General features: G+C 61.9%; 1 protein-coding gene and 1 long non-coding RNA gene across 9 annotated transcripts in view; one reads left to right on the forward strand and one right to left on the reverse strand.

Moving 5' to 3' along the window:
• LOC309668086 overlaps window positions 1-12,891 on the forward strand; it is a 217,791-nt gene that overhangs the window by 135,389 nt on the left and 69,511 nt on the right. The window lies entirely within an intron of this gene.
• MAP4K2 (mitogen-activated protein kinase kinase kinase kinase 2) lies at window positions 594-12,856 on the reverse strand. Of its 8 annotated transcripts, XM_082477332.1 has the most exons (32): window positions 12,696-12,847; window positions 12,515-12,572; window positions 12,199-12,289; window positions 12,048-12,112; window positions 11,687-11,742; window positions 11,321-11,368; window positions 11,192-11,234; window positions 10,719-10,791; window positions 10,509-10,640; window positions 10,371-10,433; window positions 9,925-10,006; window positions 9,726-9,833; window positions 9,214-9,292; window positions 9,036-9,094; window positions 8,353-8,396; window positions 8,233-8,271; window positions 8,105-8,138; window positions 7,873-7,978; window positions 7,694-7,782; window positions 7,576-7,617; window positions 7,376-7,460; window positions 7,202-7,281; window positions 7,055-7,115; window positions 6,849-6,966; window positions 3,172-3,230; window positions 2,989-3,092; window positions 2,725-2,902; window positions 1,883-1,951; window positions 1,678-1,764; window positions 1,361-1,431; window positions 1,206-1,261; window positions 594-1,102 (listed from the first exon to the last, which is right to left on the reverse strand). In XM_082477332.1, the coding sequence occupies exons 1-32, from the start codon at window positions 12,789-12,791 to the stop codon at window positions 1,015-1,017; spliced, it is 2,463 nt and encodes an 820-aa protein (XP_082333458.1). In that variant the 5' UTR covers window positions 12,792-12,847; the 3' UTR covers window positions 594-1,014. The 8 variants fall into 8 exon arrangements, with proteins under 8 accessions (XP_082333458.1, XP_082333459.1, XP_082333460.1 ...); XM_082477333.1 differs by lacking the exon at window positions 11,687-11,742 and having other exon boundaries at window positions 11,166-11,234; window positions 12,696-12,849; XM_082477334.1 differs by lacking the exon at window positions 11,321-11,368 and having other exon boundaries at window positions 11,192-11,207; window positions 12,696-12,848.

The following is a 12,891-nucleotide window of genomic DNA, read 5'->3' on the forward strand; positions in this document are numbered from 1 at the left end:
ATTCCTGTTAAATGGACACAGGCTAATCTTCCCAGAGTCTAGCGTGGTGAGCACACCCACGTTCAGGAATCCTGGCCTGACAGAGCAACTGATATCCAGGCAGCAGGTGGGAGGCCGGGAGGCAGCCCCAGGCCTGGGTGGGGGCTACAGGTCAGGGCAGGCTGTCTCCAAAGGCTGCAGCCTCTCGGGGCTGGGTGGAGCAGCCCTTGGCGGGCCTCTCCATAGGCTACCTGGTGAGATCTCGTATATACGAGACAGGGCTGCTCGGATGAGTCCCTCGTTTAGTGCCTCCCCCGGCCCATCTGCATGACTCCTTGGCCACAAAAGAGACCTCACACTGCAAGGCTGAGGGCTCATCCTGAGCAAGGGAGCCCAGGAAGACACAGCGACCCTGAGATGCCACGGGGGGCCATGGCCTCCCCCTCACCTCTGCCTGGCTCCCCATGAGAGAGCCACCAGAACACTGGTGGCCTCCCTTCCATGTTATATCCACAGCACCTGGTGCTACAGAAAGAAAGGTGTGCTGGAGGGAGAGGTAGAGGGAGATGGGGCAGGTGGGCTCAGCTCCCCCCAAACCAGAGGAACCAGTGGAATAAAATCAAACCGGCTTTAATACCAATATAGTCTCTCTTTTAAATACCATGTTCCCCAGGACAGCACAGGGGCAGGCTCTTGGCAGGAAGAGTGGAAAGGAAATGTGGAACCAAATGGAATGGATAGCCCCGGGCCCGCCCCCAACCAGCCCAGGGCCCCTGCCAGGGGGCACTGGGGACTGGCTGCCCGCCAGGGAGGGGGAGGTGACAGCAGCTTCCTCTGGTCCAGTTATTGCAGAGGTGTGGGGTAGGCACCCCTACCCTCCCCAGCCCCCAAACTCTTCTCAGGATTTCTGCCCTTCAGACCAGCAGAGCCGGGGCCTGGGCTCCTCTGATCTGGGAGGGGCCCCTCTGCCTAAAAGAACTGCCGCTAAGGCCTGGGGCGGGCGGGGGATGCCCCTGGCCAGGCCGGCCCGCTGGCTCAGTAACTGTTCTGATGGCCTGTGAGAATGTAGAGGTTGCTGTGAGCCCCCGGCTTGCCGGTGGGAATGCTCTCAAGGATGATGTCTCTGGAGGGGAGAGAACCGGAGGTGAGCAAGGTGGGAAGACACTTGGGCACCTCCACCTGGCCTGGAGAGCGTCTGAAGGGGAGGCCGGGGCACCGTGTCCTACCTGTGGGCCCCAAGCACTCGGAAGATCCTTGTCTCGTCTGTGATCTCCTGGGTCACCTGGGAAGAAAAGGGGCACTGAGGCCACGCCAGCGGGTCCTCTCCTAAAAGGTGGGGACAACTGGGTGGGGAGCCACCAGGTTCCTGCGTCTCACTCACCTCATTAGTGTCCAGGCTGCGGCCTTGCATCCCGTGGCTCCAGAAGGCCAGCACGCTGTCCTGCAGACACACTAGGAGGGGCCAGGCGGCCATCAGCCCTGCACCTGCCCTGAGGACACTGGCTCCCCCAGCTACGGCCTGGGCCCGGGTCTGGGCCACAGAGGTCCTCACAGACTGGGCCGCAGCTGAGCAGGATGGCTCTCCGGAGGGGCTGGGGGACCTGCCTCCTTGTCCCGCTGCCAGCCCCGGGCCCCGCGGCCACATCATGTGCCCCAGGCCAGGGATACTCCCGCCCCCACCTCTGTCTGCTCACTCACCCACAGTCTCAATGGGGAAGTCAAAGGTCAGCACAGGCGCCAGCGTCGCCGTGGGCTCGCCCAGCAGGTTGACGATCCTCACGCAGCCTGCACAGGGGGCGGGCTGGTGGGCGGGGCGGGGTGGCTCCCTTCTGGGGAGACAGACCCACCTGGCCTCCCTCACCACCCGCTTCCAGCCCCCAGCCCTGATACCAGGAACACTCACGGTCAAAGCAGACTAGGACTGTGTCCCTGTCCACCTGGATCACCTGCTGGGCTGAGCCCGGAAGCCCCTCTGCAGGCAGAGAAGGGAGACACGGCCTGGCTGAGCCACCAGCCCCACTCTGGCCCCAAGAGGAAAAGCTGGAGGTGTGCATCAGCCAGCTTTCACCACAAGTGCATTGCACAACAGCCGGGTGGGGTCACGATGGCCAGTCTCACTGCACAGCAGGGGAACTGATGTTTGGCAGCAAAGTGACCCATCGCAAGGGGCAGGGCTGAGGCCCAGGGAGGCTTGGGAGGGCAGGGGCTCTGCAGTCAGGAGAGCCAGGCTTCATGACTCGGTCACTGTGTGACCTCGAATCTCTGGGCCTCAGTTTCCTCATCTGTAACCCAGGCATGACGATGCCTACCTTGCAGGGCCATTGTGAAGATCAAGAGTAAAATCCCATGAGACCCCTGGCTGGCGGTCTGGGCCACCGCAAGGACTTGGTCCAGGGCACCTTCCCCTTTCTTTACCCACTGCCACTCACTCCGCTCCCCTGAGCTGTCCCAACACCCAGTGTCCTGCTTCCTTGCTCAGAATGGAGGCCTCTGGCACCCGCCTTCCCCAGCTTGGCTCTGTCCCTGCAGCCCCTGCAGGGTTGGTCAGGTTTTCTTAGCTGCTGAGCTGAAGAGAGGCTGGGAGCTTCGGGTCCCCAAGGTCTCCGTGGCGCCGTAAGCTGTGAGGAACTTCTCCCTCTCCCTCTCCCTCTTCCTCACCCTCTCCCTCTCTCTATATATATATCACATGCACATGCACACACTCACACACACACTCACATACAGCAGCCTGGCCCTCCAGCTCACCGGGTGGGAGGAGGACGTCCGGCGTCAGGCCAGCCTCCAGCGGCAGGACGTGGAACAGGACGCGGCAGCCGGGCCCCTCGGGGCCCTCGGCCCCCACGCACACCTGCGGTAGCTCCTTCCCATCCAGCACCAGCGGCTCCAGCATCCTTGCTGGGCTGGGCAAGGGGCTGGAGAAGTTCTGGGGGCAGCAGGGGCGCTCAGGTCTCCATTTCTCCTCCCAGAAACCCTGCCACCCGCCCGGGGGTCCCCCCACCGGCCCCGCACCTTCAGCAGCAGGAACTTCTGCAGCGGCTCATACCACTGCAGCAGAAGCAGACTGGTGGGCAGCGCGGCCAGCAGGAAGGTGCTGCCTGTGTGGGGATTCCGCACTGCGAGAGAGGGGGTGGTGGGCCCGGGGCTGTGCCCACCCGCACCCACCCAGCCCCGCCCACCTCGCCCAGCTCTTACCCACGCGACACTGCAGGCAGCCTTTGGTGTCAGGAATCTTGGTGGACAGGGCAAAGCGCCTGTGGGGTGGCAACCAGGGCAGGCGTCACGGGTGCCACCCTGGGCGAGGCCCCCTGCAGAGCCCTAAGGGGCGGGTACTAACACCTTCCCCGCCTCACAGGTGGCAGACCGAGGCTCAGAGAGGTCAAGCCCCTGGCCCGAGTATCCGAGGAGCCATGAAGCTGTGAATTGAGCAGGATGTGACGCAGTGCTCGTGGCTCCAGCACCCCCTATACAGCCTGGAGCGTGTACGTCCAGTCCAGGGGTTTGGATCACAGAGCTACCTCTCACCGTGCGACTTGGGGCAGGGCACTGAACCTCTCCGGGCCTCGACTGCTTCACCTGCTTCATCTGCAGCTTCACCTGTAGTACCCTTGGGACTTAACCTCTCCGGGCCTCAGCTGCTTCACCTGCAGCCTGGGGATAACCGTGGTACCCCCCTCACAGGGTCGCAGTGAGGCCTAAATAAGTTAACTCAGGGGAGGAGCTTGCAGCAGAGTCTGGCACATCAGGTGCCCTCACAAAAGGCTAACTTTTCTCATCCCGTTATTATTACTTTCCCACCTATTTCCAGTCATCGAAAATACTTTTTAGGCAAAGGCAGGGTGTAAGTAAAGAAATAACTGAGAAAACGAGGGTGTGGGAGGGCAGCAAGCTAATGCAGCCTCCAGCTCCTCCGGCGGCCAGAGCACTCAGGGCCAGTCCCCACCCGACACGCTGCAAGTCACAGATGAGCAAGCCGGGCGGAGGAGATGAAGACTCACAAAACGGCAAACGCCCTGCCCTCTCCTGCTTCAGCTCAGGCTATTCCATGGGGTGGCCAGTGGGTGGCTCACCTTGGTGCCGAGGGAGAAGTGGGGTCCCTCATTTGGTTACTGGCTGTCCCCCAAACCCTCAGGGGACCTTCCAAACCTGTTTCTTTCTCTGGGGAACAGGGCTACATGTCAGCAGCCCTGCCACCTCCTCCCAGTGACCCAGCCCTGTCTGCACCCTCTGCTGGGATGTGGGCCCCGCCAAGGAAGCCAGCACCTCTCTCTCCGCCTCTGTCCTCACTCTTCTCTCTCTCCTTGTTCCTTCCACTCTCTTTCCCAGCTGGCCTTCAGATGGGACAGAGGCGGATATTTTTTGTTTTTTTTCCCAACAATTCGAGATCTCTGCTGTGATACTGTGATTTCCCAAACACACGCCCAAAGCTGCCTGTGACTTGGGCCTGTAATGGGCCTGTTTCCTGCAGGTCCTGGGCCAAAGCAGAGGTTGGCTTGGGACTGAGGTCAGGAAGCCCCAAGGCCACGGGGCTCCCGATGTGGTCCTCAAGCGAGCCCACTGAATAATGGCCCTGGGCCCCTCATCTCCCCACGGCCCGGCCTCCCCCGCCCTCCCCACCGGCTTCCACCACCCACCTGGTCATGACGATGTCTAAGCCCACGGCCCACCTCCCCCCTCAGAACTCAGTGCCATCCCCCACCCCCCAGCCCACGCCAAGGGCTGAGGTCCCACTTGCACATTTCAAACTCCAAGTGACAACACTGAATTCTGCTCCACCCACAGCTGATGACAGCGCCATCCTTCCCATTGTCTAGGCCAAAACCTTGGAGTCATCCTTGACTCCTCTTTCTCTTCCATCCACCAACTGTCCGGAAATCCTGTTGGTTCAGCTTTCAAAATAAAACTGGACTCTGACCGCTTTTCTCCTCCTTCACGGCCTCCCTGGCCCAAGCCGCCATCACGTCCCACCTGATGGTGCCACAGCCTCCTGACGGGTCTCCGCATCCGCCCGTGTCCCCTCCAGTCTCCTCCCAGCGCAGCAGCCAGAGTGACCCGTGAAAACCTCAGTCACGCCACTCCTCTGCAGTGGCCCTCAGGCTGCTCTGAGTCAGGGGCAAAGCCCTCACTGTGGCTACAGAGCCCTCGGAGGCCAGCTCTCTCTCACTCCATCCATCTGGACTCACTGGCCTCCTTGTTGTTCCTCATACAGGCAGGCCGGCTCCAGCCCCCCAGATACCCTCAGGACTTGCTCTATCAACCCCTCCGAGTCCTTGCTCAAAAAGCACCTTCTCAGCGAGGTCCTTCCTGACCACCCTGCTCTTCTCCACGGGGCACTTTCCCCTCTGTGTCACCACCGCATAGACTCCTTCTCATGTCCACTGTCGTCTGTCTCAACAGGAGAGTCTGGGGAATATGAGGGTCTCCAGTTCCCAGGTGTATCTCACGCCCAGGACACTGCCTGGCGCATGCTAGGTGCTGAATGGCTGAATGAGGGACTCTACTGCCCCATAAACGCACCACACAGTCTGCTCTCTGGGGGTCTCCCAGTCCCTCCCTTTCCCTCCAGCTCACTCTGATTAGTCCCCAAATCCTGTCAATCCCACTTCCTAAATATTGCTGGAGTCCATCTAGTTCTCACGCTGCCTGGGGTCACTACACCGGCCTCCTTTCCAGGCCCTCTCGTCAGCCTCCCCCTCCATTCATCCTTCCCACTGTCACCAGAGTGGCCAACAGACGCTCCTGGTTGCATCTGCCCAGACAAGCCCCCCTCTCCTTCCCCCAGCTCCAGGAGACGGCACGGGACGCAGGCCTGGGCCCTGGCTCCTCATCCCCTTCCACAGTGACCAGCCCGGGGGTAGGCATGGACCTAGGCTAGGCCAGTGAGAACTGGCCCTGGACTTTTGTGGGCATTACTTGGAAACAGAGGTTCCAATTCCACTGGGTTGTTAGCTAGTGGAACGCTGGCCTGGACCTGCAGGCAGCCATCACTGGACAAGAAAGCCTGCATGAGAATGAAGGTGACAAGAGGAAAACAGAGCCAGGAGATGCAGGAAGATGCCTGAAGATGCCATTTAAGCCTGGATCCAGCTGGGCATGCAGCTGACCCTACTCCTACACGAGCCGTTAAATTCCCTTTTGTCCTTAAGCCAGCGAGTTGAATCACCTGCAACAGGAAGAATCCTGATTGATGTACAGAGGGACCCTTCTAAGATGCTCCAGGTCCGCTGCCAGGCAGACAAAGCCCAGATCCTGGGCCTGGCGTCAACGGCAGGGCTCTGCCACCTGTGCAGCTTCCTCTTGGGCTGCTCCCCCCTCCTAGCTCGGGCCAAACACCTTTTAACTCCCCCGATCGCCTACGAGAATTCACACTTGTTCCTCCCACTGCTAGAAGGCTGTTCCCTAACTCATCTGCCTGGAAGACCCCCAACGCTCTGTCAAACTCCGCGAGCTCGCCTGGCCTCTCTGAGGCCTCCCCACCCCTTCCAGCTCTCCCTCTGGCGCACCTCAGTCCCCGGAGCTGACTGTCAAGAACTCATTTGATTTGTCATCCCTAAGCCCAGCCTAAGACCTGGCGCATAGTAGGTTCTCAGGAAACATTTGCCCCACAGCCTACCCACCGCAGCTCCCAGAGCTTGCCAGGCACGTTCACATGCCCTGTCTCCTTCTCTCCCGACAGGCCTGGGTGCAGGCGGAGGGGAGGCTACCAACTGTATTGACCTATGAGGAAACCGGGCCTCAGAGAGGCCAAGTGACGTGTCTCAGATCCCAACAGTCTCAGTACCGGGAAAGGCTGCATTCCAGCCCTGGCTCTGTCCCTTTGCCTCTCCCTCCTCCCTCATCCCCGCAGGGCCAGGCTCCCCAGGGTCCCTGACCTGGGGATGATGCGCTGAGTGAGGCGATTGGTGGGGATGGAGAGGGGGACCTGTTGCTGTAGCCGCCGCTGCTCAAACAAGCCTGGGAGGTCGTGGGCCCAGATGTGCGTGGATTTCCCTGCAGAGGGATGGGACGGAGGGGAGAGGGGCTCAGAGAGTGTTGGTGGGTGGGGCGCTGGCCCTGCCCCCACCTGCCCCAACTGTACCTGAGAGTGACAGCAGCACGTTGTTCACGCAGTAGAGCCAGGCGCAGCGGTGCGAAATCAGCTGGAGGCCACAGAGCCATAGATGGACAGGGGTCAGCACCCCAGACGCCCAAGGCCCTCGGCCCTCCCCCGCCAGCCGGGCCTCACCTTCTCCAGCGTATCCTCATGCAGTTCATGCAGGTTGAGGGTGTAGATGCCTTCCTCGGCCCCCACCACCAGGAACTGGTCTGCAGGTTTGGGTATGGGGTCAGAGGTCAGCCACGTCCCCTGGCCCAAGCTGGGGATTCCCAGGCTCCTGCTTCTTCCCTGCCCCTGGCCTACCCCGGGTGACAGGGTGAACCCAGGTGACAGCAGCGTGGATCCGCAGGGGGCAGCCATTGAAGACCTTGGAGAAGCAGGCACCCATCTGGAGAGGAGGCGAGAGGCTGATGAAGCACTAGGTGGGGGGGGACGGGGCGGGGGAAGCCGCAGGCGGTGGGGCAGCAGGCGGTGCGGAGGTGGAGCCATGCGCAAACACTTACGTGCACCTTGGGGGTCGGGGGGAGCCCATGGCAGGATGACCTCTGGGAGGGAAGAAAGGAGTCAGGGCCACAGCCCCAGCCTCCCATCTCCCCGACCCCCGCTACAGCACCGCCTCACCTCATGATCTTCCCGGTGCTTCATGGTGGCCCAGGCAGTGGAGAGCAGTGGGGGGCTGTCAGGGCCTGGGAGAGGTGGAGGTGCGGTTCCTGCAGGCACAGACTTGCCATGAATTCCGGTCCTGGACCACCCTCTACCTCCCAGGGCCCGCCTCCTGGTCCCCCGAGCCTGGGGCTCACCTGGGAGGCTGGATTGAAGGTCCTCAGCTGGAGGCTCAGTGGGGGATGGCTCCAAGAACGGGGCCCTCTTGATGGTTCCTATGGTGTCATCTGGGGAGTCCAGCTCCTGGCAGGAGGGTCAGGGAACCCAGCCCAGCTGTTAGCAGGGGACCCTGTAACTTACCCCCACTCCAACTGCACCCGCTATCGCACTGCCCCCCATCCCCATCCCCCGCTCCCCTTCTCTCCGTACCTTGAGTTCCAAGGCTGGCCGGATGGTCAGGCTCCTGTTGGGGACAAATCAGAGGGAGACGAGGTGTGAGATGTGACTGGGTCCTGAGCCCAGCTGGCCCCCACCTGCTCCGGGCCCTGGCCCCTCACCTTTCCTCCAGGGCCTCCTGGACTGACTGCAGCAGGCTCCTGGGTAGGAGGGGAAGGGATCAGAGGTCAGCCTTTCCTCCTGCCGCCCCCCGCCCCACAGCTTCCCTCCCCCTCACTCACGCGCTCAGCTCCTCCTTTCCCAGCAGCGTCCACTCCTCTTCCCACTGTGGGGAAACCGAGTCAGAAAGACCGGGAGGGAGGCAGAGAGACAGACAGGCAACATGAGAGAGTGCTGGAGAGATTGTGGGAGAGAGAGATGGCAGACAGACAGAGATGGAAAGTGAGATCGGTAACAAGCAAGAAGACTGTGAGAGAGACAACAAGAGGCCGAGAAAGTGTGAAAAAGGGCCAAACAGACAAACAACGAGAGAGAAGGAGACAGAGAGACAGTGAGAGAGAAGGGCAGGGAGGGACTGAGATCGTGGGGGTGAAGAGAGATGCCGATAAGGAGAGACAGCGAGAGAGCAGAGATGGTGAGTCCGCCAGCCCAGCAGGCACAGCGACCGAGGCAGAGAAGGACGTGCCGAAGGGGGCGGGGGCGTCCTCAGACGAGTGACAGGCCCACGTTTTAGAAAGGCGTGGTCACCCTGCCACCCCCAGCCGACTGTCCAAAACAACCTGCGCCAGGAAGGAGCCCCCAGGCTTCCGGGTCCCTGGGCGGACAGGCCTGCTTGGACAGCTCTCCCGGGCCCGAGGGCCAGGCTGCTGTTGCTGCAAGGCTCCTGAGTTTGCGGTGCTCGGTCACCCGCACAGCTCCCCAGCCCAGCCCTGCGCCCCACCCTGCCACGCCGCCAGCCCCTCACCGGCTCGTTCAGTGGGTCTGTTTCCTTCCTTCGTGGGGCGCCAAATTTCACCTGGTGAACTGGAGGGCCCAGATCCAGGGGTTAGGGGGCCAGAGCCTCAGGACCGACCCCGAAACTCACACCAAATCCACACGCACAGCCCCCCAGTCCACACAGCCCCCCGCCAAAGCAGACTCACACTGGATCTCCGAGGGGGTTCTCTCGGCTGGGCCATGCTGCCCCCGGGAGTGAATGGTGTCGGGAAACATGTCGTAAGTCTACGAGAGAACACAGACAGTGGACACGTGTCCACGCCCACCTCACACCAGGTACTCCTTGAGCTGCTTTACACACACTGATGTGTTTGTTTTCACGAAAACGCCCTGAGATTATTGCGAGATTAAATGGCACCCTCGTTTCACAGATGAGAAAACCAGCACAGAGAGGCAAGTAACTCGCCAAAGATCACAGAGAAAGCAGAAGATGGCTTAACTAGGGTCACGGTCATGCTGGGCCAAGGGCAAGAACCTATCACAGGGGGGCGACAAGGAGGCAAACCAGCTCAGGGAAGATTCCTAACGGGTGGGCGCGACCAGACTGAAGCTCCATGTGCTGGAAACATACAAGCTGAAGGGACCTTGACTTCTGTCATCTCTGCATGCCTTATGACCAGGCCAGGCCAAGACCCAGTCCCCAGCTGCTCTCACTTACCTCCAGGTCACAGTCTTCTGGGGAGGGGGTTCCCAGGTGGGGGTCATTGGCCTTGTCCAACAGCTGTGTGAGGAGAGCCCGAGGCAACTGCTGGGTCGTGAAGGGGTGCTGGAGGATGGAGGGGGTGCAGGTTGGTCCCTGGCCTCCGGGTCCCTGCTTCTGAGCATCGAGCCCCCTGCCCCACCCCTCTACCTCCCACCTGCAGGAGCTTCTCTGCTGTTGGCCTCTTCTTGGGGTTCTTGGTCAAGGCAAGCTTGAGGAAGTGATGGAAATACTGGGTCCTAGTGGGTACAAGAGACCCCACCCGCAGGCCCAGGTTAGCCCTCAGGCAGGCCATCCTGCCACTGCTCCAGAGGAGTCTGCTGGGCCTGCCCAGGAAGGAGCCAGCCTGAGGCCGAGGGCAGCTGGCCTGAGCAACACTGCTATTGCGACCCGGCAGCGCCTCCATCATCAACCATCTGCCCTTCTTTGTCCACACTGGTCCCCAGCCCAGAAGCAGGGCCCAGGCCCCTCCTGCGGATGGTCTGTGGAGGCCCAGAGAGGGCAGGGCCCTTGAGGCTGCACCCCGGGGGGTGGCAGAAGGCTCCTCCGCCCCCATGGGGCTGGGCTGAAAAGGGGGCCCCAGCAAGGGATGTGGGCCCTCACCAGCGAGTCTTGTCTCTCAGCTTCGGCGGCTGGAAGCTGCTCTTTGACATCAGCATCAAGGCCCTATGGAGACCACAGGTCAGGGGTCGAGGGTCACAGGGCTCTTGGGGTCAGGCAAGGGGCAAGTATTCAGCTGACCTCATGGGGTGCAGGTGGAAGAGAGGGGGCTGCAGCTCGCCCAGCTCGATGGCGGTGATGCCCAGGGCCCAGATGTCACACAGCTCATTGTAGCCACCTTTGCGCTCCACGGCGGCCACCTCCGGGGCCATCCTAGAGGCGGGGTCACAGATGAGATGGCCGGGTGCCCCACTGTGGCCCCCACCCCCTCAGCCAGAGGTGCAGCCTCACCAGTATGGAGTCCCAATGAAAGACCTCCTCTTCGCCACAGATGCCGTCAGCTCGCCTGACACCCCAAAGTCAGCTGCAGGGAGAAAGAGCTGCTCTCATTCGACCTCTGGCTGCCACTCCCCACCCACGTCCAGGGCTCAGACTCAGGATGCACCTGGCAGGGCTCAGAAAATAGGCAGCCCAGGTTCAGCCACAACTGCCCCAGGCACAAGGCAAGGCCAGGTCCCCTCCTGGGAGGGGTCAAGCACCTTCCCTCCATGACCACCTGCCCGGTCCCATGTTAGACTCCCTACGGACCCAACCACATCCAACTTCTAACAGGAAGGGAGAACTGTTCCACTTTCTAAATGGGGAAACTGAGGCTCAAGTGGTAAAATGACTTGCTCAAGGACAAGCTGCACTTGAAAGTAGGCTCTAAGACTCCAGGAGCTCCCATAGAACCCTCACCCTGATTATGTCCCCAGGGTACTGACCCAGCTTGACATCTCCCTGGAGGGTGAGGAGAAGGTTGGCTCCCTGTGGGAATGGAGGAGAGAGAATCCCGTCTGGTGCCCCCGAGAGCCTCCTCCTCCCTCCCACGATGCCCTTGGCCAGACCCCTACCTTGATGTCTCTGTGGATCTTCCCCTGAGAATGCAAGTGGTGCAGCCCCTGGGGACGAAGAGGAGCCCCTGAGAGCAGCTACCCAGTATATCCCACCTCTCCTGAACCCCCTCTCAGGACGGGGGCCCCCCACCCAAGCTGCTTCCTCCTCCCCTCTCCCCAAACAGGAAATGACTGAGCCAAAAGGGAAATGGGCTGCTTCCGGCAACACGGCTGGGGCCCCTTCCCCCCAGGACCCACAGCCCCTCAGGCACCTTTGCCTGAGCAATCCACCCACCCCACCCCCCAACACACACACTGGCCAGCTGGGCTCCCTGCCCTGCTCCAGGGAACTGGGGGTGTAAGTAGCCCTATGGGCCCAGCTACCTTCAGTGCCTCTCGGCAGACATAGGCAATCTGCCGTTCCTCCAGGGGCCCGGTGGCTGAAATGGGAGGGGCAAGGGCTGGCAGGGGGGTCTGGGGGGATATGTTGACCCTCCCAGGCTCCACCCTGTGTGGGGTAAGCAGCAGGCATTGCTGGTGAAAGGGGAGTTGGCCACATCCCCTCCCGACATAAGACTGTGATATACAGCCCAGAAAAGGATAGCATTTCTCTCAAGGTCACACAGCTAGTGAGAAGTGGAGAGGGGCCCAAATCCAGGGCCCCAGCTCTCCCCTCTTGCCCTGTGTTGCGGTGGGGATGGGAAGAAGGCTGTGACCCTCTGTGGCCTGGAGTCCTGGCCCTCACCGTGGTAAATCTCCTGCAGGGATCCCCCTCCGCAGAACTCCATGCAGATCCACAAGCGGTCATTCCTGGGGTGACACAGAGCTGGGGTGGGCACATGGCAGAGCCATATGGGGGCTGCCTGGGGGCAGGCAAGGGGATAAAGCAGCCTCACCTGAGGTAGCTGCCAATATAGGCCACCACATTGGGGTGGCGGCACTCACGCAGGATGGTGATTTCCTGCTGAAGGGAGCTGATGTCGTCCCCTGGGAAACACAGGGCATCATGAAGGGGGCCGCCTTAACTCAATGCCCCCATCTGCAAAATGGGCACAGAGTGCCTCCCCTCTCCAGGGCAGACAGGTGCCCGCGGACAGTACCTCCCGGGGCCTGCCTCTCAGGGGGTCTCGGAAATGTCAACTCTCACACCGCGCCCGCTCTGCGGCCCTCTGCCCTCCCTCCAGCGCTGAGGCCCTGGCTCCGGGCCCTCACCTGGGTCTAGCTTGACTATCTTGACCGCGGCCAGTTCGGACGTGACCGTGTCGCGGGCCTGCAGGGGCGGAGGGGGTGAAGCGAGATGAGGAGGGGCGGGGCTGGGGGCCGGATCCCGCAGCAGGGCGCGGAGCGCGTACCCTCCTCTCCTCTCTCCCGCCCGTCCCGCCGCCCGGCGCACCTTGTAGACGTCGCCATAGGTCCCGGCCCCCACGCGCTGCAGCAGCTCGAAGCGGTCCCGCGGATCCTGCAGCGACACATTCTGCAGCAGCGCCATGGCCCGGCGCCGGGCGGGCGCGAGCTGCGGAGCCGGCGCGGGGCGGCGCGGGGCGGGGCGGGGCGGGGTGGGACCGCCGAGGCGGGCGCCGGTGGCTCCG

This window comes from Balaenoptera physalus, assembly GCF_965194825.1.
Source record: "Balaenoptera physalus genome assembly, chromosome: 10".
NCBI lineage: Eukaryota > Metazoa > Chordata > Mammalia > Artiodactyla > Balaenopteridae > Balaenoptera > Balaenoptera physalus.